Source organism: Eretmochelys imbricata, chromosome 14 (assembly GCF_965152235.1).
Source record: "Eretmochelys imbricata isolate rEreImb1 chromosome 14, rEreImb1.hap1, whole genome shotgun sequence".
In the NCBI taxonomy this organism is placed as follows: domain Eukaryota; kingdom Metazoa; phylum Chordata; order Testudines; family Cheloniidae; genus Eretmochelys; species Eretmochelys imbricata.
Genome location: NC_135585.1, coordinates 22,312,576 through 22,336,838, shown reverse-complemented (window position 1 = coordinate 22,336,838; position 24,263 = coordinate 22,312,576). Strand labels below are relative to the sequence as shown.

At 53.8% G+C, this 24,263-nt stretch overlaps 1 protein-coding gene across 1 annotated transcript in view; it reads right to left on the bottom strand.

Moving 5' to 3' along the window:
- ARHGAP44 (Rho GTPase activating protein 44) overlaps positions 1 to 24,263 on the bottom strand; it is a 153,051-nt gene continuing 128,788 nt past the window's right edge. The window contains exons 14-23 of the mRNA XM_077834025.1: positions 23,232 to 23,312; positions 20,888 to 21,001; positions 18,328 to 18,419; positions 17,205 to 17,385; positions 15,296 to 15,313; positions 13,990 to 14,211; positions 10,760 to 11,197; positions 9,456 to 9,604; positions 6,606 to 6,983; positions 1 to 143 (exon numbers count right to left, since the gene is read on the bottom strand). Coding sequence (XP_077690151.1) covers positions 1 to 143; positions 6,606 to 6,983; positions 9,456 to 9,604; positions 10,760 to 11,197; positions 13,990 to 14,211; positions 15,296 to 15,313; positions 17,205 to 17,385; positions 18,328 to 18,419; positions 20,888 to 21,001; positions 23,232 to 23,312 — 1,816 coding nt within the window. The remainder of the gene's footprint in view (positions 144 to 6,605; positions 6,984 to 9,455; positions 9,605 to 10,759; positions 11,198 to 13,989; positions 14,212 to 15,295; positions 15,314 to 17,204; positions 17,386 to 18,327; positions 18,420 to 20,887; positions 21,002 to 23,231; positions 23,313 to 24,263) is intronic.

The following is a 24,263-nucleotide window of genomic DNA, read 5'->3' as shown; positions in this document are numbered from 1 at the left end:
TCATAGGGCGGTGCTTTCCGATTCTTCCTCTTCCGAATCGACTTTCCCTGCCACGGAATGTCTCTGGGTTTGTTCCAGTGGATCTCCGTGGAGTGCAGGATCAACCTCAATGTGTATAGAAGGAACATCAAAGTGGACGAGATCTGCAATTGGGCACAGAAAGGCAGAGGTAAGAGGCTGCTCTGGGTGAACCCGCGCTAAGACGGACAGATGAGATCAGCAAAAAGGAGCTTGGGAGGTGCTGCTTTTTCTTAGCGGCAAAAACGGTTCTCAGGCTAGTACATTGTTAATGTCAGAGAACAGGGATGTCATAATAAAGTCTTGGCTGGCACCTTCTATCGTTTTCACTTCCTCTCCTGAGGCCTGGGTGCCTCCGTCGCAGCAGCCAGCCTCTCTCTCATTCTGGTCACGAGCACCACAGGTCTGCTAGGACTCAGCACAAGTGCTGAGCCCAGTGGCTTTCCAAAACACGGGGCAGAAACTGGCACCTCCTACTGCCCCTTGTTTTTGTTTCGGACCCTTAGTCTTTGCAGACTCGCCTTAGTCCCTTTCAATCTTTTCCCAGTGTAGACATTACAGTTGAAAACGCTATGGAGCCATCTAGCCTACCCCACTATGGGAATACAGGATTGATCCCGCGAGGACACTCTCTATAGCCTTGTCTAGTCGTGAATGTCTCCAGGGCAGGACTTGGACAGTAGATCTCACACTCAAGGAGCTATCACCTCTCATGTACTGATGGCTACGTCCTAAACCTCACCCCATCCTCCCTTTCAAACCTGCCCATATTCAGCCCCTTCATCTTTCCTCCTTGGGCAGGAGAGATTGCTTGCGGGGCGGAGGGAAGACACGAAAGGATATTAAACTCACTCTCCCAAATACGCGGCCACCTCATTAGCTGGGTCCTTTCCAGCTGCCAAATGCAAATACTGCAATTACCACATTAGCCACCAAGGCCAGCCCCATTCCATGCATTCACCCTTTTCCAGTCTCATAGGGAAACGAGTGACACACACGAGGCCCGTTTGAGGGTGGGGTGTGCATAGGTGTGTGGCCAGACAGGTACGTGGACTGGCCTTTGGGGAAGGGTCAAGGGGCCATCAATGCAGGTTTCAAATATAGTAAGTTATTCTGCTTTGGCGGGGGGGGGGGGGGGGGGGCGCTTCTGGGACTTCCCCCTCCCCATTTTACCCCTTTGTCCCCCTCAAGCAGCCTACGTTGAGCCAATCTGCTCTTCTAGCTGCCCCAACAGGAAGAGCAGCTAGGGAGATACAGACGCAGAGGGTGCTGCATCCGTGGCACGGCAGGTCCTTGCAGCCCAGGGAATGAAGAGCAGAGCTCAGTCCTCCACACCGCAGAGCGAGCTGGCTGCACCCACGCCACATGGATTTCCACAGACCAGCAGCCGGCCCAGGCCTGGTGGGCTCCAGCTCTGGACACTTGTGTGGAGGCTGTGTGTCTCTCATACTCTCACACACACACACACACACACTCTCTCTCTCTCTCACACACACAGTCTTTCACACTCACCTCCCAACACATACTTGTATTGTGGTTGTTGTTACTTCTTCATGCTTCTTTCAAAGTGTGTCATTTTAGCTTTTTGACTGGTCTGTGCATTTCATAATTTTTATTTCTCTTATGCTTCCATTTAATTCTTTGAGTAGTGAGTTCTAAAATGCTCAGCCTGTCCTGGCTGGAGTAATTATCCCTATGGTAACTTTTTAAATACACACATTATATCTAGGTTTTTTGTTTCTGCTAGTGGCGCACATCCACACACACCTTGATATTGGTGCACATAACAAAATTCAGTCCGCACAAGGATGGAAAAAATTAGAGGGAACATTGCTAGTAACCCTTCGAATGCTGGCCAGGCGGGCGGCACTTCATACCTTCAGGGGAGAGGATGGTGGGGGGGGGGGGGTTGTGGCCAGAGGGAGGCACAGCTGGACAGGGGCCTCCTGGGTAGAGTCAGTCCTGGTCCAACTTGCCTCTTCCTGCCTGGCAACTCTCCCCCTGCCCCTGTGCTACTCTGAGCCCCACTTCACACCAAGAGGAAGGAAAGGTGCGTCACCTCGGTGGAAACAGCCAGGGACAGGCACAGCCTGCCATGGAGCCAGGCCATGGCTCTGCGCTGAAGGTGAATCAGGCAGGCGAATGGGGGGCAGGCAGCTCTTCACCTGTGCATGGGAGGGACGTTTTTGGACCTATGGGTGGCTAGTGGGAAGGGTCACACTGAGCATGGGTCCAGAGGAGGCTGGGGCCTGCGGGAGGGAAAGATTGGAGAAACAGGCGCTGGGTTTTCTGAGCTCCTACTCCTCAGCCTGGAGCCCTGAGGAGGAGCAAACTCAAGTCCTGGAGTTAAAGAGTTAAAAAAGAAACCCCACGCAATATGTAGGCCTTGGCACAGATGGAGATCTGGAGAGAGAGCACTCCAAGCCCTGCATAAGCCTGCCTGGTAGAGAGCAGAGGATCCCAGCTGAGATTTGCTGTGTGGGCCTGGAAGCAGAGTTTGGCCCACAGGGGTTATGACTGGCAGATGCCACGGGCACAGTACCCGCTCTCAGACCCATATGGTTTGCTCCGGGGATGTGCGGCCCAGAGGGACGGGACGGTGGGACAACGCCCACACCTCCTCTCCCCTTCCGCAACACTTTATATGAAGATTTATGCTCATTTTATACCAGGGGCCAAATTCTGCTCTTGCCAACACCAGGGCAACCCTGCTGACTTCCCTGAGCTTGCACCACCAGAAATTTGCCCCCAGATTTTTATATTCCTTTCCCACCGTCACTGGTCCATTGTTCCTAGTGACCGCACAAGCGCCCCTTGCCAACAGGAATACAGCTTGCCTGGCGCAGCCTTAAACGTGGGAGTGGGCCCACGTTTTCAGGAGTGCAACTAATGCCTCTTGGGGGCATCAGCATTATCCAGAGCCTGCAGCGTGGATGTGTAACCAGGGAGGCGTGTTTAGAACCACAGAGCTGTAGGGCTAGCAGGGACCTCGAGAAGTCACCTAGCAAGCCCCCTGCGCTAAGGCTGGGCCATTTGTCCATGGGATGATCTCTTCCCTGATGCCAAACGAGCAGCTGCAGATATTGGACCATTTTGCATATCTGGCCAGTGGGACTAGGGGTACAGCTGGCTCACACGATGTGAGGGGATCTATATTTTAGCTGCTTTGGATAGGGTTACCAGGTGTCCGGTATTCGACTGGAAAGTCCAGTTGAAAAGGGGACCTGGCAGCGTCCGGTCAGACGAACTGACCGGACACCAAAAGTCTGGTTACAGCAGTGGCGTGGGGAAGGCGCTGGGTCATCAACCTGCACTAGCCCCTGCTTGGCCGGGGCTGCCTCCTACCTGCATCTCTTGGGCAGGCTCTGCATCAGGCTGCAGCTGCCATTTCAGCCCCAGAGCAGAGGGAAGAGGGGCGTGAACGGGGTGGGGCCTCAAGGGAAGAGGCAGAGCAAGCGTGGGGCCTGGGAGAAGAGGTGGAGCATGGGCAGGGGATTGGGGAGCAGGGCCTCAGGGAGGCAGGGAAGGGGGGGGGTCCAGTTTTCAGATATTAAACAGTTTTAATTTTTGAAATAAAGAGGCCTAATTGTCATGTGTATTTGAAATAAGCTCACTGCTAACCAGCGTTGTGAGATTGTTTCCATCAGACTAAGGTTCTGCAGCATGTAATGGGAAGACTTTGAGGAAACCCCTGCTGGAAAAATAAAGGGGAAGATCATAGCAAACCAGGGTGTGTTGTCATGACTACAGCCTGTGAAATGGCTACTTACGGTCTGTCTAGACTAGAGTTTTTGTGCCCATTTCCATATAAGTTAGCTAACAGCCTTGCAAATGTTAGTCTAGATGCTCGGCCTTGCCCATGGCTGGACCCTGAGATAAACCACTAATATCTAAGCCCTGGGACAAGCGTTTGTGGAGGGACTGGACTAGTATTTACAAACACGTTAGCTAACTTGAGCTAAATGGCAATCAATTAACTTGTGTGGAAACAGGAGCAAAAATTCTAGCCTTGACAGCCCCTTAGGGCTTGTCTTCAGAGCAGTGTTAGCTCAAGTTAGCTGTACTCAAGTTATCTTAGCTCTAGTGAGAGCAGCCACACCTTGGAGCTGCCCAGGGTGGCTGGATTAGCACCACAGAATAGCTTTGTTCCCACTGCGTTACTAGCTGGAGCACCTACGCATCCCCCGACAGGCTAGCCAGCTTGAGTCCAAAGCATGCCTAGGTGGAGTGAGAGATTTTTGGTCGGTTAGATTTTCTAACACCGCGGTGGAGGCCAGCCTGTGGACACACGCTCATCCAGTTCACATGCCATCAGAACGTGCAGGGCATCCGTTGGTGCACCGTGGAGGCCCACTGACGTGCTGGCCCTGTGCGTGCAGGTGGAGTTATACTGGTGGGGCACTGCAGTGACTTACAGTGGCTGTTTTTATCAACTGGGCTGCTCAGCCTAACAGTCCCATACCATGTGCCTAGCATGCAAGCCTCATTCGTCGCCTAGGACACTGAGCTTTTAAAGCTACAGCGCATTAGCATGAGGCTATTCGTTTGTTTTATCGGCGCGCATTTCCAGAGCGCTCCTGGTCAGAGTAAATAAGCACCACCTAGTGATGCCAAATATCCCCAGGAAACATACCATCGGCATCAATACCCAATCAAGGCAATTAAGAGCGGCAATATCATGACATCCCTTCTGAAAAACAATACATGAAATGGAAGAGGGAGAAATTATTCATACGGGTCAGTTCTAAGCCATGGTTGGGAGTGGAAAAGAGAGGAGGGGAAGGTTAGGAGCTGGTCACAGGGTTGTTTTCATTTACTGATTTCAATATATAAAGGGGGCAGGAACAAAGGCCAGCGGTTCCAGGAAGCAAAAGGAACAAGTTTACTAATAAGGTAATTATTGGTGAACTTGTGATACGGTCACAGTCCCAAGAAGCCATGCAATTCCGGTTCAGCGAGCCCCATGCAAAGGCCAAAGAGAGCGAGATGGAATTAGTGGTGAATCTGACGCAACAGCCAGCTGCTGGAGGTCAGCCTAGGGGGTTAGCTTTTCAAGTGCCAGAGGAGGGAGGTTTGCATGGGAACTCCAGCTTACCCTGAGAATCCCCCTCACACCTATCCAATATTGCATCACTCGCCTCAAACAGCTGCAAGGACACAATCATAGGATTGGGAGAAAGGAAACAAAAATAAGCAGCAACAAGGAGACAAGAACACAACAGAAACACGGTTCAGAGAATTGTGGCTGTCAAGTCATAAAACAGAACATAGAATACATTACAGTATAAAGAAACTAGCTTCCGAAACCTGCATGGAGAGAACTCAGACACAAACCAATCTGCCATTCCTATTTACCATCGCCTGCTCTGCAATCCTGGAGTACTAGGGGGGCATTTGTATTATTTCCCTTGTGAATCCTTTGAGCACAACCCAGCAGATCAGGACTGGATTGGCTGGGCCACAGATGCTGTTCTACAAGTAAAGGAGTCAGCGGACATGCAAGAGTATCACTGAAATACTCTCTCTCATGAACTGTCAAGAGTAGAAAGATCCACTACACATCAATGGAAAGCTACGATTCCCATGTTTCCAACCATGTATAACGTGTTTCTAGTCATTAGGGGTCATGAGATATACCTCAAAATGAGGACCAGTCTCTCAGAGCAGGCAAAAGGACACCAGATAGGCCTACATGCTGTCGCCATCCTAAGGTCCTTGGGCCAGTTTGCCTTCCACTATATGCTATACTTCTATATCAACTTCCCCACCTATCTGGAGGTCTCAGGGGATGCCTCAAAGCATCTCCTAGAGAGAGGTGTGTGTGTGTGTGTGTGTGTGTGTAAGGACAGTTCTAAAAAACCGAGAGAGCCAACTGTAAGACTTACCAAAGGCTGTTGCAAGGGCTCAACCTGCAGTGTGGAGAAGATCCCACCAGACGGGTCACAACAAAAGCCTGCATGGCTTTGAAATCTATTCTGCAGCCTCCGTGAACAGAGCACCCGAGCCAGCTAGCACAAGTCCTGTCTGCTGCACTCCTGGGCTTGATGGCGGCACCAAGGGTTCACTAAGGACCCTCAGCCTGTGGGGTGGCTGCCAACACAGCACGTGGTAGAAGAGAGCTGTGTTTTCATACACAGGTGTTTGACCGTTTAAATTCTGCCTCACTGCCAGGGCAGGTTTTACCCTCAGGTATTTGCCTTCTCAGCGATCGCCCCTCTAAGGAAGCCCGGATTCAGAGGGGGGATGCAGAGATGTAAGAGTTAAAACTTGTCCCCATCACTCCTTAAAATAAAAGCACCTTAAAGACCCTGCATATTGGCCCTGGATCCAAACACCCAGGAGCATGTTTCCATTGGCCCAACGGCGTCAGATTTCGCACTGACTCCCTTTGTAGTGCCTGCAGCACGGTGGACCCTGGCATCCCCATGCTCATCCCCTCAGCCCACGATAACACCGACTCGTCGGATAACTGATGCCACCGAGACTCGCTGGTGTGGCGACAAACTAGCTGAAGGCATTCGCCTCTTCCCTCGCTGTACCCTGCAAGGCATCTGATCAAAGCTCTAGGGAGCGAACGGCTCGGTTACCTGTGGACATGCTTTCCCCGGGGGACATGTCATCTAGCAGGGTGTGGTCCATGGACTGCGGGCTAGCGCCGGTCAGGCTTGCTGTGGGAGGCTGTGGTGGTGGCAGCGTGGGCCTCTGCCTTGGCTTAGGGGTGGGTCGAGACTTGGTTAAAGTGCTCGTCAGGGAAGGAGGAGAAGACAGGGAAGGAGCAGCAGCTGGGGAGAGCTGGCCTGAGGCCAGTGAGTAGCCGTGTGGGTAATTCAGTCCATAGGGTGAAGGGGTGCTCGGAGGGGTGGGAGACAGGCTGACGGGGGATGGCTGCCCCGTGGACTGGTCGGACATACCGCCTGACTGGCCGTAGGGCACCTTGGGTGGGATTGGAGCCAGCTTCTTTGAAACTGTGGAAGACAAAGAGAGACAGAGATGCCATTAAGTGAAGCACAGGGTCCTTAGCACTTCTTATACCTATCTGATGTTACAACTCCTGCATGTGAGAAGCTGGGCTCTCCTGCTCTGGTGCTGCAATACACCCAGGCGCTGCGTGCAATTACTCTGCAAATCACACACATAGGTAACCTGGACTAGAACCCTCATCCTACAGCTCCAACCCCTCTGGCTGCTCCTAGCCAAGCTAAAGGCACGATCCCTTATCTTCTCCATGGACCAGATTGTAGAACCCCTCCTTATTCATAGCCACAAAGACAGCCTGTTACACTAGGGAAAGGTCACCAAGGGCCAGGCTGGACGCCAGTTACAAAGCACCATATCTGCCAACGGTTGCAGCTGTGCATGCAAAACAGATCCTTACATGTGCAAATGCACCTGTCCTGTACGCATTCTCAGGAAAACACTGTCCTCGCTATATGCGCCAGGGATCCAAGTGGAGAGCTTTGCCCTTTGCATCTACTGAGATTTGTGGCTGTCAGAATATTCTTGATCATTTCAAGATGGCACCTGGGAGGGGCATAAGGGGCTTGTGCTTAAACAGCCCCTGTGAGATGGGAACCAGCATGTAACAGGGACCATGGTGGATGTGCCAAACACAGTGGAACAAGGGATCATACTCATGAACATTGAATTAAAGTCAATCCAGGAGCAAAGGGATGCGAACTCCAGCCTGTCTCCCATGCCTCACAGCTCCATTTCCCAGCAAAATGACTTTGTGAGGCAGGCCTTGCCAATGTCCTGCAGGGACTGCTCACTTAATCAAGCAGGTGACATTAGCCATGAACAAACTCCTTGGGTCTCTCCGGTGAGAACTGTGCATCCGTGGGCTCACTCCTGCCCTCCAGCCAGGTAGGAGCTTCCCGCGCAAGTGTGCAGCCTCGTCAGTTTCTGAGGTCTGTGGAGATGTGTTTTGGAAGACAGAGGGAAGGTGTGATATTCACATGGCAGCACTGGGAGTGCGTTTTCACATGAGGCCACTCCACCTCTATGTGGCAATGGATGATGGGGAGGGAAGGCAGAACTCTAGGAGCTGAAAGCTCCATTGACCAAGGTACTGAGTGTGCTTTTGTTAAGACATATTGGGCAAAATTTTCAAAAGTGCCGAAGTGACTTAGGAGTCTAAGTCCCATTTTCAAAAGTGATTTAGGCACTTAGGAGCCCAAGTCTCACTGGAAGGCTCATCAGTACCTGAGTCCATTTGGAATATCCCACCAGGCGCCTAGCTACATATTTAAGCAGCTAAATACCTTTCAAAATCTGGCCCTCGGGTGCTTTTGAAAATTTTACCCGTTGTCTATTAACCAACCTCCAAAGGTTCCAAGGGATGGTTTGCACGAGTACTCAGACATTTGGAGGCTTCTCTGACCCACATAGTAATTATCCCAGTGTCTGGGGTCCACCCAGACAGGACAGCTTGGGGATTTGACGAGAACTGGTGAGATGTAATTCCTGCTTCTGGGTGGGAATTCTCAGCAGCCCCTGCGGAGCATCTGTAGCTTTCATTTGAGCAAACAAACAAAGAAGTCTGTGGTTGCAATGAGAACTCTCAAATACAAAGCAAGTGTAACCAACCTAGTCACGTCTTCCTCAGCTCCAGCAGTCAGTGGCAAGCTCATTTCCCTGACATAAAGATGGGGATCATGGGAGATCTCCACAGCATGTAATTTAGCAACAGCCTTCATCAAATCAAGACCCAACATGGTTTTCATATGAATCTTATCATGAGCCAGATCCTCAGCTGGTGTAAATCAATGTAGCCCTGTTGACTAAATCGAGCTAAACTGACTGACACCAGCCCAGGATCTGGCCAAGACCAAATTGTAATTGTCCTTCTGACAGGAGTCTTCGGCCTAGTCTACACACAAACTTCTGCTAGCACAGCTCAGTCAGCCAGGGCATGAGGTGTGCGATCCCTGACCAACCGAGCTGTGCCACGCAGTTGCACCAACACAACTGCACTTTTACCAGCAAAGCATGCATGCATGTGTGTGTTTGTGTGTGCGTGTGTTACAGTGTATCCACACTCGGAGTGCTTTGCCTGTATAGATACAATAGCAAAGGGCTTCTACCGGAGAGCTGGCCTTCCTCACCTCCACGCAGGGCCATCGCTGGAAGAAATCCAGCACTAGGCAAGTAGGGTGCATGCAAATGCCAGATGGTCATATGATTAGTCCTTCTGTGAGCTGGACAGTGTGGAGATTCAGACACATGAAAGACCACCTTTGCAGGCACCAGGAAAACATACCTTCAAATCCCTGAGACAATAATGGCCCCACCGGACAATCTGCGCCCACGCACACTCAGAATGCCGTGCTAGAGGGCACGACCCACGCCTGGCTGAGTGTGCACGAAGCTTGCTACTTGATTACACTCATCACCTTGTACCGGTTACATTAAGCCTGGCCTGGGAAGGCAGCAAATACCTTTGCGCAGCGTGTGAGGGCTCTGCTCCGTGGACAGCTGCTGAGTGGGACTGGCCACCTGCTGCATGCTCCCACATGGGGCCACATGACCGGAGCCTGGGCTGCCTTTCTGCCCAGACACGGGCGACAGCTCCTTGGTTTTTAAAGTACTGTAAAGAAACAAACAGGAACAAGGAGGAAAACATGTAAGTCCCTTTGTTATGAAGCCACCCCATGGACCTCCCTCTGCCCCATAGCCCAGGGTCACTTGGCTCACACTCCTCGCACTCTGGTCTGTTTTCCGGCATGCAGGCCTCGCTAAGAGCCGCTGTTCGCACTGGCAAAGCCAACCCCCTTCCCGACAGAAGGTGCTTCCAGAGACGCGCTACACCTTGGACTCAAGACATGCGTACGTCTTTTCAAGCAGGCGGAGCACAATGAGAGCATGAAGCGATGCTGCAGCCCTCCTAGTCGCATGGCATACAGCTGAGACAGAACAGAACAAAACCCCTTCCCTCCCCCACAAACGGCTGCTCCTCCAGAGGGAGCTCTGTTTGCTAAGAAGTGTTCTAGGAATTATTTGGGGGCAGTTCTCTGGCCTATGTGATACAGGAGGCTGGAGTAGCTGATCCCAAGGGATGCCGCTGGCCTTGGAGTCCATGCATCTAAGAACTTGTCGTGGGGATTGGTTTTGGGTTTTTTTTTTTAAAGCTTCCTCCTCAAGTCCATTTCTTAATCCCCAGCTATGGCGCTCACTTGCAATGGCCAAGAAATGGATAGAGGGGTCCAGGCCACTTAGCAGCAAAGAACCTCTGGACAAGGCAGCATAGCAAGCGATATAACGGCTCACCAGGATTCCTTGGGTGAGCAACTGCAAGCTGCCCGGGCCAGGTAGCAGCCATTCACAGCCTGCACTGCAGAGGCGGCTAACCCCACTGGCTCACGAGGGCACCGCTGGGTCAAGGGAGCTGCTCTGGATCAACAGCGGTATGACCTGGCCTGTGACGCTCATTTTACTTTGATTCCTTGCTTCGTGGTTCTGCCACGGGTGGGGGAAGGGCTGGCCCTGCGCCCCTGCTCTGTGGGAAACAGGCTGGGACACGATGGGAAGGTGGCAGTGCCTGGCAGAGCGCCCCGTCCGCCCCCTTCACGAGCTGCCCAGAGCCGACCCATGCAATGGCAGCTTCTCGGGGAGAGAAGGCTCGGCCTGGGCCATGGGGCCTGTCCCTGCCAGGTGGCTGTCACCGCAGTGCACGGCGAGCCGACGGCTCTGAACCCTTTGCCGCGCACATGGTCCTTTCATCCTCAAACACACAGGTATTTACCTAGTCAGGCTGGCTCCTCTGTCGCTGGCGCAGCCGACCCAGGGGGGAGAGGCTGACATAAGGGAGAGGTAGGGAGCGCCAGGTGGGTCTGGTTTGGCTAAGACAAGTGGGGGTTTGATGGAGAGGGTGGAGAGATTAGTTTCGAGAGCATGCGATTCGGTGAGGGAGCTCTGCTTGGGGAGGTGCAGGAAGCAAGGCTTCGGGTTCGAGTTAATGTCAAGCGGCTGAGGGCTGGGAGAGGAGGAGGAGGAGGAGGAGCGGGGAGGCAGAGTTTGGCTGTGCCCCGACCACCGGTAGGGTGGCAAGGGGGCCTCGGGCCGAGCCTGGGGGTGGTAATAGCGGAGGTGCTGATAGCAAGGGTAAGGGGGGGGCCTGTCGTCCTCGGGGGAAGGGTAGTGGTAACAGGAGTCCAACCAACTAGACGACACATCATCCGTGCTGCAAAATGTCCAAACAGACAGACAGACAAAAACAAGAGCAGAAGTGTTGGTACAGGGAGAAACCCACCCGGAGCGGCGAGGCTGGCAGAGAAGCAAAGAAGAGTAACAACAACAACAACAAAGACCGCCACAAGAAACACTGAGCCCAGAGTCTGCCGCAGGGAGGCGGGACCGGGGGGGCAGAGCAGTGGGTCCCAGCCTCCTGGGGTGACGGCCCTGGGGCTGGGGTCTGAGCTCGCTTACACGGGTCAATGGACTCATTGCGCCACTGAAACCTGCAGAGTGTCGGCTTTACTCTGGGGAAGCAGAGGCCAGAGTTTGGCCCTAAGGCTGCAGCCTGTGCCCACCGTCACCCTTCTGTGGCCCTGGGGGCTCGAACCTGACCCAGTCGTGGCCGCACTCTGGCTTTACAACTGCACAAGCCACCCGAGGGCCACACAAGGCCAGGGTGCTCACGGCTGAACAGGAGGCGGGCCGAGGCTCTTCACTGGGGCCTAGCTCAGCAGGGCATCATAACAGGAGGGAAGGGTAGCCCAGGGTGCCAGTCACAAAGCCTGAAGCACCAAGGGCACAGCCTGGGGCTGGGAGCCACTGATCTAGAGAACGGCAGGGCAGGAGTGGCAAAGAGAGGGCCCAAGCCAGGGAGTATAGTCAGAATAGCAGGGCATTGTGCCAAAATGGAAGGCCAGGCAAGTGTCAAAGGGTCTGCAGTGGTGATGCCCTAAAGGGCGACACCTAAACCCCCTTTCCAAACTTCTGAACATGCATTCACTGGGTAAAGGAGAGCCCTCCCCTGGGGGAGCGGGGCAGGGAAGCATGGAACGCTTTCTAATGCCGTTGCATGTCTTTCATGTTATAGGGGTCTGCTTCTCGGCCCTGTTCCTCTCCCTCCGCCTGGCCCCTGGATCCGCATCGCCCCATTTGATCTCTGTTTAGCACAACACCAGTCTATAAAGAAAGGGCGCCAGGAGGGAGGCAGGACATGATGGAAGTGGAAAGAGAGCACACGGCAAGATTTCCCACCCACAGGGATGGAAGTGCCCTCCGTGTGTCTCCTGCAGAGGCTGGCTCTCAGGGAGGGGAGGGGAACAGACTTACATAGTCCTGGGAACTGAGGCTAATGCTGTAACATCTGCATAAAGTCAGGCAGAAAGGACACTGACATGTGAGAAAGGCGTCTAAGCAGGGTCAGGGAATAAGAAAACGAACACATTCAGATTATGATAGGAGCAGGTGCAACGTACCAGCTGGGAGATACACTGTGACACAAGACAGGCGAACGCAGACAGTGGAACTAGGGGCCATGGGACTTGTGGGTCGTGGCTATTCAACACAACGATAGGAGCTAACGAGTGAGCGAGCCGTGGCAGGCTCTGGTCTCTGTTACAGCAGTGTACATCCAGAGTAACTCCACTGCAATGAACAAGGCTGCTCCAGATTTACATCGATGTAACAGAGATCAGGTTCTGGCCCTTCATGTGCAAGTGTTTAATAATTTACCAAACAACTGATGGGGAAGAAATGCTGTCAACAGGTGCACAGAAATCGGAGCAAAATCCAGGTCTGGAGCAGATGAGCATCTGCACAAGGACAGTTGATTTTTTTGGTGCTTTCAGTCACTGAGTCAGGGTGGCTCATGTTAAGAGATGGGGTCTGTGTAAGCTCTCCACCTGATAGCCAGGGCTCATCACAAATCTCTCTGGCACATATGCTGAGCTGGCTGGGTGCTGGGAAGCCCCCTGGAATGCAGCACATTAGAAGCTAACTTCCATACTTGCAGGAAGCACAGATTGGAAGCACGAAGGAGTCACATCGGCCCCACTCCCTGCGCAGGCAGGTGACTGCACCTGACAGCCTCACTTGTTTTCCGGCTGCCCGCCGGGAAGCAGTGTGTGAATCCCCCAACACAAAATAAATCCGGGGCCTTCTGAGAGAGGCACTGGAAGTGAACGTTCCCTCTCCGTGGGAGGATGTTCTAGTCAGGAATGAGCTTGGGGAAAGACATTTCAGGGCTAAGCACATTTGCAAAGGAGGTTCCGAAACTGGCTGCAAAATTTGCTCACAGTCATCCAGCTTTTTTCCAGGTGCACAATCTGCACCCAAGTGTGCAAAGGGGGTGGGGTGGGAGGGGGAGAGACACAGGATGGCTAGAAGAGCACAAGGTGCTGGTGTAATTTAGAGTGTGCTTGTGCTTGGCCCACATAGTGTAACAGACCCCAAAAGGAGTGCCTGAATCATCTTCCTTCCAGCCAGCGGAATGGGGTGATGTGGGGGATCGGTCTGGCCAAGGAATGCCCGGAAGGACTGAGAAAACTGAAAGGCAGGGCCAATGAAACAGACCGCTAGGTTAGCGCTACCTGCTCCCACATGACAGCCTGAAGCCTGTCTCCTGCTCTCCCAGCCACGGGAGTGCTCCATAGGGGACTCCTAGCACAGCGCCCTCTGTGGGTGAGGTGCATGAACTGCGAGCGCAGAATCTCCATCAGATTTGCAGCGTGGATAAGGGAGGATTTGCCCTGAGCATCCAGTCTCTGCTTTTGCAAAAACGTCTGTCTTTCCAGCCAGCCTGGAAATGGCATTTTCCAGCAGCACTTCCGCCGAGGCTGCTCAGGGATTTTCCTGGCTGCTGGGCGGTCACCGTTTGGGATTATTTTGTGCCTGGATTCACACACACCAGAAAGCAGAAGCGTGAAATCAAAAGGGCACATGCAGGTGAGCAGGAGCTAGGCGTGTTTACAAAGGCCACGTAAAGCAGCAGCGGCAGCTGCAGTCGCTGCCGCCTGGACTTACCTTGTCCGTTCGGCTCCTGGCTGGAAGCCGAAGCTAGTTGGAGTAGGGGAGGGAGTAGCTGAAATATCAAGAGATTGCTCAGGAATTGGTGACTGAGGAGTAGCAGCGAGATCGGAAGGCGGCGCGGGGGGCTGCATGGCAGGCGGGGTGGAGGACGCTTTTCGAACTATGGTGGTGCCTCTGCGGGCCACCCAAGATGTGTCCATCACCCTGACGCCCATGCTGAGTGGGGGAACACAAAGACACTCCCTTACCATCTCGGAAGTAAGGTTCAGAGCAAAGAAATAAAGCACAGATTGCAGCAAGAGGGGAGAAAAAACATTTCACTACATCCAGTTTGGTAAAGCTTATTCAGATCCTGGCAGCCTTCCTTCCAGAGAGCACCAGTGCAGCCCAACGGCTCCTCGTGAAACACTGGGACACAAGACTGGTGCAGGACCCTCAGTGGAGGATTGGCCTAACCTGTTTCGGAAGAGATCCAGTTCTGGCCCTTTAAAAAATTCTCTTATACTGGGGAACCCCACTGCTCTTCAGTGGAATTCAACTTGCAGGGCAGCAGGGGTTGTAGAGGGTCAGAACTGTCCTGGAAGAACTGTGTAGGTAGGTTCCAAACATGCCTTCGTTGTCAGTGGCATTGCCCGGAGGCTCCATTGGTCAGGATCAAAGTTAGGGCTTGGCTATTGGCTCAGGCCCCCTCCCAACCCTGCAGAGAGCAATAGTGTCACCAGAAGAGAGATTGCTACCAAAGTAACAACTTGCCCGAGATCTTGTTGGTTTTGCTCAGAAGCTGCTGCGGCCCATCACAACCTTTGGGAAGGTGAGGACGGCTGTGCAAGCAGCCCTGTTGTAGTGTGTGGCAAAAGTTTTCACTACAAAGGTGGCAGTGGGAAATGGCCGCCCTGCTGTGAGGTCTTTCCAAACAGCCACAAACTTGAGTGGGCCATTAGAAGCCAAAATGAATAGGAGAGCATTCCGGGTAGTGACGCTGTTGTATTCCTCCCAGCTGGAGAAGCTTCCTGTTGAATCACTCCAAAAGAGGACGTGAGCCCTTATTTTTTCCAAAGTTATGAAAGTGCAATGGACTTTTAAGGCAATTGCACTAATCGGACCAAATTGGGCATGGGCTTATACCCCATGAAACCGATCCACCGGGGGAGAAACCAGCTCAGAATTTGCCTCCTGACATCACTAAACGTTGAAAAACCAGCGTTTTGGCTTCCTCACTGCCTACTGGAACAGCTCTGGCTTGGTGTTCAGAACACAGGTGGCCTGAAAAGGGTCCAGTGGCTACTAGAGGATACCGTACCTTTGGATTTTCCTAAGGCTGCATGGACAGAAACATACAAGTATTAGTGTAAAAGAAAACTAAGGCTAAAAGCTTCCATTGGGTATAGCAACTGTTGTTTGGACAGGAGTTTAGAGGGCCAAGGTAACACTGTAAGGAGGACAGGTCTTTGAATCCTGGTTACGGCAGGAGGAGGACAAGCAGATTGTTCAATGGAAAAGGAGGCGTTGGAAGAAACTTCAGAGGATTCTGCAAACACGAGACGGTTTTGCTCAGTGGATGGGAACTTTTGGTAAGTGCAAAATGTGTGGGAGGGAGACGGGGCTGTGTGCAAGTGGGGAGGGAGGGAGAGAAGTTGTTCTTTAAGATGTTTCAGGTTTGATTTTTGTCTCTGGTGGGTGAGACCCTGCACACCGGGGGGCTTGGAAAGTTGAGATTCAGGGATCCCCGACTGCCTGTGGTGGTGGAGAATCCTGACTCGTAGGCTGCTGTCATCCAGGCAGGCAGCAGCCTGCCTCTCCAGTATGGCTGCTGCTAACTCACAACTCCAACGGGCAGCCCCTTGTGCACATTCACCCGCCTCCATCCCGCTCCTTGAGGGCTCTGGGCCATATTCCCAAACTGATTCAGCATGCGTGCCCTTTCTGCTCCAATTCCACCCACTCTCCTGGGCTTGCGCTGAACCGTGTGCACAGGGAAATGCAAATGCTGCCCAGAGATTTGCAGAGGGACCGGGATGCATGCCAACGGAGCTGGCCAATTCAGCTGTCACACAGCTGGGCTGTTTTCCTCGCCAGATACACTAAAGCTGGGATGGTGGCTTGCTAGTGGTTAGACCGAGAGATTCGGGGGAGGAGTCGGGACTCCTGGGATCTCTTCCCAGCTCTGTCGCTGACTTGACATGGCCCAACTGACTTCATGTCATTCATCCTTCTGTAAGGGCGGGAGGGGGAGTAAAACACTTGCCCATCCTCACTGGGAAACGTACGAATTAATTAATTGTTAGGAAGTGCTTAGGTATGATCAAGTGCAAAGAATCCCCATCATGGAACATTCACACTGCGGTAGCCCCTGGAGACCTACCAGGGCAGGTCCATTTACAGACCCATAGCTTCGGGGGGCTGGCCTGGACATTTACTTAGTATTCACTGTTCCCTCACCCCCCAAGGGCACTGCCCAACTCCTTCCCAAACCTGAACCTGCAGTGACTTCCTCAGGCCAGACATGTGGTCTCAGTGACATGGGTACGGCCTGCGGCGGGCTAGGGATGGACTCTGTGTTTCTCTAGGGTTTGCGCATCAGTGCATAGGAACTCGTAACAACTAGCAAGGCAGGACAATGGCTTCCTTAAAAGGCTCTGCTGAGCAGGCTGGGGATCCCTGGTCTTGGCTGAGCTAGACCCAAATGCCTGGCTTGTGCCTCTCACACCCCAGTGATGAAAACTCATCCTAACAATTCATGGCAGGCCCGCTTCCCACTGAACACCCTCTGCTCCCACTCCGGCGCCTCCAAGCCAGCTCCTTGCAGAACGAGGGCTCGGGAGCACTGCCCACTTAGTGGGCTCTCCAGAGACTCCTGCCCCAACCCTTCATCTCTGGGTGGAGCTTGTCTCTCCAACGTGACTTCCCTCAGGCTGGGGGTGGGGGTGTAGGTGGGGGAGGGGAAATGGCTCTGCTCCCATCTAAAATGGCCCAAAGGCAGCTGATCGGACAGGGTGGAGGGGTCAGGAGCAGGGGAGGGTGGGAGTGACAAGGCAGCGAGGCATCCGAGCTCACCAGTGCGGAGGCTACAGGATACGGTGCCCATGGCCCCCCTGTCCCAAGCAGATCTCCCAGCCAAGGCTTTGTCAGGCGCAGCCTCTTCTGGCTCATACAACTGTAACAGACTTACACCAAAACCAAACCCTGGCAACGAAGCGAAGAGGCCCTACCCATCCTTTTTGTAAAACTCCAGCATCATGTTGTCCGTGGCCACGCTGAGGGGGCGCCGGGCCTGGTCGTGCTGCTTGCGGTCGGAGTGGTCCATGTCAGGGGAGGGCATGGAGCTGTAGTTGGCGTTGTGGTTGACGTGCATGGGGCTGCCGTAGTTCCCGGTCACGTTGAATTCAATGTCTGGTCGGGGAAGCAAGAGGGTACAGTGTTGTTCGGGGGCATCTCCTCGCGGCCAGACTAGGCAGAGGGCTCTGGGCAGTGAGGGGTTATTGCTGTTATTTCTAGTCTGAGTCGTGCCTAGGAGCACGCCCGTGGGCCAGGACCCATTGTGCCAGGCTCTGTACAGACACAGAACCCTTCCCACTGCCAGCAGCACCAGGGAGCCTGCTGATGGGGTGGGAGGAGTGACTGGGAACATGGACGAGCCTTGTGGGCAGCCAGCCGCTGACTCCATGAGGGACAGGGACTATAAGCCATCAGGTAAGGAGCTAGAGGGGAGAGATGGCTGGAGTGGGCCAGAGGAGCAGTGAGGGTCTCTCCTCTCTAGCTCCACAGACGTGTCTCACTGGGGGCTGGGCTGGAGTGAAGCCACCTTGCGCTCCATCCTGGATTCTGTCTGAGGTAACTTGGCCTTCCGGGGCCATGGAGCACAGGGGGCTTGTGGGGCCAAGCAGGAAGAACCCCCTCCTAAGCCACCAGAGCTGTGGAGTCGGAGGGCAGAGCTGGGGCAGGTGCAGGCCTGGCGGCCCCACAGCCCAAATCACAGAGCAGGTCAGGCGCAGTGACAACGCACTGCTCTCTCTACAAGGCCCCAGCCCTACCCCGGGGCGAGAGAGAACCATCTGCAAGACCTGCCCCACCCACTTCCGGCCCCTCTGCCCAGCAGTGCCAGTGGCCGCAGCAGGTTTTCTGGTGTCAGTGCCTGGTCACCAGGAAGTGGATGGAGACCGTCCAGGCCTTTTCCCATTCACTGGCCTCCAAGCCTGTTTGTGGAATGGATGCTTGTGTCCCTCATCCCCCATCCCCTCAGGCTCAGCGCTGGCGGGCCGGCTCCATTATGTTCCCTCCCCACGCCAATACCTGGGCAAGCACGCAGCGCCCGGCGGGAGACGCACGGCCTACCTCCGGGGAAGAACCAGTCGGCGTGCTGGATGAGGGGCTCGATAATCCCCACGATCTGCAGAGACACCGTCGTCATCATCTCCGTGATGTTTCTGCAACACACGGGGGGCAGCAGCAGCAGCTCAGCACCGGTGATGGCTGGGGCTCACAGACGCGATGGTTGAAAGCGCTGGCCGAAGCCAACACGTGCCACGTCTGACGTGGTCCCCCTGCTCTTCCAACGCGGCTCTGCTAGTGCCTGGCAATTCCCTTGCTAGTCCAGTGGGACCCTCCAGCCAGCCTGGTATTACAGACCTGCGCCCTCCCACAGCTCTGCCGATGCTCTTCAGTTCTTCCCTGCAGCTTCCTCCCGCCCCCCCGGCTTTTCCAGTTCTCAGCAGGTGTGCAAATGCCTGGAGGGGCAGCCCCAGGAGCGCACTAACCCATTGCCTCCCCTCCCTTGTCTCGCTACCCTCCCTTTACCTGGCTAATATAAAGCGCTTCTCTCAGGCGCTAGATGCTTTTAAATGAACACATCCCATCTGATGTTGCTTTCTAACGAGTGTGACATTTCTGGGATGGATCCTCAGCTGCCATAGATCAGCAGAGCTCCACTGTACTGCTGCTACTCCCAGCTGAGAACCTGGCCCATCATTTCCACTAGTTTCCTACATTTTTACCAACATGACACTTTGACCCACGGGGTAATTCTATGCAGCAGGACATTAGCCACAGCGTAGGGACATCGCCGTCACGGCAAGAACAGTGGTCAGCTTATGGATCATGTTATTAAAGGAGCCTGAACCCAACTGTGCATTCGTTTATGGCGTCACTTCCTTTTCCTCTGGGCACCATTAGCTCCAAAGCTGCAGGGCTATGCTCCAGGAGCAACTGAGCATGCAGCAAGCAGGGATATGGGCTCACGTGGTTCTACTGCAATCAGGGCATCTCCAAGAACAGATTGCACAGAGGCTTCCCCAGTCTGCTGCCCTTGGAAGCATGGACTGTAATTAAGCCTCCAGTTTCTTGATTTAACCATAAAGAAGGATTTAGGCCAACACAAAAGAAGGGATGGTTGGATGCTTGCCTGACTCCATGGCTTCTGGGCTGCTGCTGCGTATTAGCCTTTCACTGACCTCTGATGTCAGGAGGCCATGGCCTGTTCGCCAGCTCTGCTGCTGCCTTTTACCCAGATGTGCCTGCCAGGTTTGGCAACTCCGCAGCCGCTGTGCTCCAGTGGGGAGCCACAGCTGCATTCTGGGGATCTGAGTGTGCCCCACTTGCTCTGTTTAGCAGCACAGCAGCTGCTTTCTACCCTGGGTGCACCCCACCACTCTCACCGCACCCCAGAAAGGCATGCCGGGAAATGCTCCCAATTGCACCCAGACAGCTGGTCGCTTTCACTTCCAGGCTGGAAAGAGGCCCTTCAGAACTGATATAGAGCCCTGGCCTACTCTTAAAATGTGGATCGACCTAGCTACACTGCACAGGGCTGCGAAAAGGTCACACTGTGAGTGCCATAGTTAAGCTGACTTAACCCAAGGTGCAGACATGGTTCGGTTGACAGAAGAATTGCCGCTTGGGGAGGTGGATTAACTACACTGATGGAAAAAGCCTTTTTGTCCACGTAGGAAGCAGCTACACTCTGGCGCTGGGGTGCCCGTCTGCAGACATGCCCGATGTCAGACAGTAAATAGGGTAACACCAGGCATAGCAGCCAGGTAGCCAATGGTTAGAAAATTAACCCAGCCCTGTGACAAGTCGAGGCCCTAACACAGCCATTATGACGATGTTCTCACGTGTCTAGCACCTTCCACCTCAAAGGAGCCAGGAGAACTTTCAGGGATCGATTTACACAGGACCCGTGATTCTGCTCCTCCCAATTCTCTCCTTTCACCTCCCTACTTCTGCCTCCGTCTATGCTGCCCCCGACACATGGGGCAGTCTGATTGTCCTCACAGGCCCAGAACCCCCTCTTCTCCTCGCCCCTGGAAACCCACCTCTTCATCCAACCCACTCTTCCTTCCTTCTTAGATTAAACTCTCCCCCTTCACCCTCCCTCCGCTGGAACAGCCACTTGTGCCTCACGTTAGCGTGCCTTGCCGTTAGACTGTCAAGCTCTATGGGGCAGGGGATGTGCTTTCACCTATGGTCCTAGCTAAGTTTAGGGAAAGGATTTTTAAAAAAAAAAACACACCATATTGAAGTGGCCTGATTTCCAGAAGTGCTGAGCGCCCACAGCTCCCACTGACTTCAGCAGGAATTGTGGATGCTCAGCTAAGGAGCCAATGGGGTTGAAGGAGAACAGCAACAGAAGCAGCAACCACCAGTTCACCCGCCTCACCCACCCCTGGGAGCTGCTCTATCCTGCTTTCCCCAGTACTTGTGTGACAACCGCCATCTCAGCCAGCACGCTGGGGAGTGAACTGGGGACCTCCAGAGCTAAAAGCCTGAGCTGCTACAGCTTGAGCAAAAATGTCAAGGGTCCCTAGCAGGGGCTGTAACAGACACATATCCCCTGTGGATTGGGCACCGAGGGGACCCTGTTACATGCACGCATGCACCGGTGGACTCCACTTACCCTTCTGTTTGAGGCCAGAGGAGGTTGGGGCCCAGCACTATCGCCACGTTGCTTGGTGTCATTTTGTTAGCATCCTGGTATTCTGTTAGTTTTGCTAGGAATTTGATCAGGTACCTGGCAGAGGCGATCAAGAGGCAGAGGGTGAGGATGGAGTGTCACCTGGGCCTGTGGGGTGCAGTGCATGTTCCCCACAACTGCCTTCCTCTGCACCCGACATTCACAGCAAAACCATGCACCGAATGCAGGTTATTCCATGAGTTGAGGTGCCTCGGCCTCTCTCTTTCGAGGTAGCTTCCAGGTCAATACTTCAGTGAGTGCCGCAAAACCACCATGAAATCAACATCCTTGCACTGCCAACCATTCAGCGTCCTTCCTCTGAGAGGCTCGAAGTGGCTCTCAAACATGCAGGAAGCCTCACAATCCCATTGTGATTTGTCCCAGGTCATCCCGTGAGTCTGGGGAAGAGCTGGGGAGAGAATCCAGGGTCCCAGCTCTCAGCCTCCCTCTCTAACCACCACCAGTTCCCTTCTGTAAGGCTAGGAAATAGGCTTTGTGGCTAGCTACAAAGCCTGATTGATTTTCATTGCTAAGAACATAAAGGTTGACGATCAGATCATGCCCGGGGTCTCAGCACTTGGTAACAAACGAAATCCAGCAGGAAATCCTATCCTATTCAGGGGCTAACGGTTAAATCCTAGCAGCTGATATACCCGCCCTGGAAGTGCCCTTTTCCCAAAGCCTGGGCAACCGGCACCGTGCAGCGTGCCCCAAAGGCTGGCAGATTCAGAGGATGGTGGCTCACAGGGGGGAAAGCAAATTTCTGTGTCGAGAGCATGGACATCTCTACAGTCAACAGTCACCTTGTCCTGATCTAGGGGGAACTGCCCAACAACTGCCTGGAGTTCCAGTTTACAGGGTTTTCCTCATTAATCACTGTACCTCCTAGTGTAAAGTAAGGCAGGGATTTTCAAAGGGGCCTAAGGGAGTTAGGTGGCCAAATCCTATTGAAATCCAATTGGAGTTGGGTGCCACACTCCCTGGAAAATCCCCGGTGAAATATCTTACAACACGGGAGAGAAGGGACCTTTTTCACTTTGTGGCAGGTGTCCCCAGTCTCAATGCCCCTGTGACCTGTGAAGGGTTGCTTGGGCCTGCGGCCCTGATCTGGGACTCCCCCCCACCCCATCCCCTGTGCTGCTAGCTCCATGGGTACTAGGAGAGGAGGGCTCAACCCATATTAAAAGACAAGTGGCCCAAAGTGCAGGGTCTACGGCCAGCACAGGAGAGCAGGGTGAAGAAGCCCTGGCATTATGATTCTGGGCAGACTGAGAAATTGGTCTCCACTGCCCATCCCCCTTCTCCCACAGGCCAGGAAAGGTGAGAGGGCACAGGTGGGAGCTAGCCCCCGCACTCCCGCGGCAATCTGCCTGCCGTCCTCCCACGGAAAGTCAGTTTGGTGCTTTTCCACCATGATTAAGTTCAGTTCACAAGCAGGCTGGATGAGGGGGCGAGGGGGCCCTACGATCCTCCCCCGCCACAGACCTTTGTGCTCATTACTGGGATGTGGCGGGACATGAGCCCTGGGCCCGCTCTGGGAGCATTCAGGCTCTGACCTAAGTGGCTAACTTTACTTGAGCCCCACTCCCAACAAGGTGCAGCTCCCCCTCTCTCAGCATCTGAAAGTGCAGGGACCAGAACAGATCCCCTGAGGACCAGACAGGCTCCCTGCTTATTGCAGAAGTGCTCGCTAGGGGACGTGCTGAAAGCCCCAACTTCAAGGGGAGCTGAGAGCTCAACTGCCTGCATGGTGGGGCCTGTATTGCTAAGCATGCAGAGATCCCACTGACATTAGCGGGCATTAGGCAGGCGCCTGAGGAGGGAAAAGCTCCCACCTTCCCACTAAGGCCTTGTTTACACAAGAAAATGGCACCAGTTTAACTGAAGTTGGTTTTTAGACCAATTAGTTACCACAGTGCAAACGGTGGTGTGGGCAACAGCCGCCAGCTTGGCCTACACCCCGGGGAGTGCGCTCGTGACCTCCAGAGCTAAAAGCACAAGCTGCTACAGGCTGAGCTACAGCTCCCTTCCTGGGGCTGTAATGGACTCATATCCTCTGAGGACTGGGCACAGCGGGGGGACCCAGAACACCGGCTTGCCAGTGGGCATGGGATGCTCTTATGAACTGACTTAAGTTAAACCAAAATAAGGCTGGTTCAAACCACACTGTGAGAGTCTCCACACAGCCTTTGGCACCAGTTTAATAAAACTGGTTTACAAATTACACCTGAAGTGAAATCACTGGTTACTCTGCATGTAGACCCAGCCCTCTGCCCCATACGCTCACCTGATGTTGCTGTAGTTGGCCTTGGGCAGTTTTTCGCAGGCATTCCAAAGGGCCTGCAGCCTCTTGTCTTGGTCCTGGATGCTAGGAAGGAAGTGTAGTTTGGGATTAGTTGGTCAGTTCGCCACACGGCTGGGCCACTCGCTTCGCTGAGTGCTCAGCTGTTGAGAAGAGATGAGGCCCCAGATCCAAGCGCCCAGAGAACTGGGGCGCATCTGAAATCTGAACCGGGATCCTGAGTTTGCAAACGGCTCTTGCCATTTAACAGTCAGAGCCAGCTCCTCCAGATTTGAACGCTCCCAGCCTGGGGGCATCCAGTATAGAGAGCGAGTGCGAATGTTGGTGCCTGAGCCCAGCCTTGCTTTTATTATTTATTTCTGGTGCTTAGAGAGAAACTTCAGGCCTGCATGGTACCATTAGAGACTGAGAGTGTAGCTGGAAGGCCTCCAGCCCACCAACTCAACCAGACCCCTGCCCTCCTCAGGAGGGAATGCATGATTACAGTGGCTGGCTGGTCAGATGCCCAAGACTGGTGCATTTCTGCATTTGCTGCGAATACAGAGATGCCCCTTTCAGATGTTGAAGGAGAGAGCAGTCCAAAAACAAATGCAAGGTCCTGACTGTCCACCACAGTTCAGCCCTGTCTCTGGAGGAGGTACCAAGTTTGTGAGCACGTTTGCTGAGTGCGAGTGAGTCCTTCAGAGGGGCAATGGTGCTACCATGCATGACCAGAGCCCTGGCTCTGAACTGATCCGATCCAAGCTGGGGGAGGCCAGGTTTTCCCAGTGGCTCAGGTACCAGTACCCCCTCCACAAAGGGAACGAATCCCTTTGCACTTTGCTCCAGGGCCCAGAGAGTTTCTATGACAAGGGCAATCTGCTTTCAGTTCAAGACTCTACTTCCTATCCCCTACACAAAACACAGAGGTCGGCTGCAAGGCAATCCCCAAGACAGTACTGCAGAGGCTGTGTACAGACGGAGACTGAAGTGGATGGAAGGAAACAGTATAGAAATATCTCTGTTGATCTGGTCCTG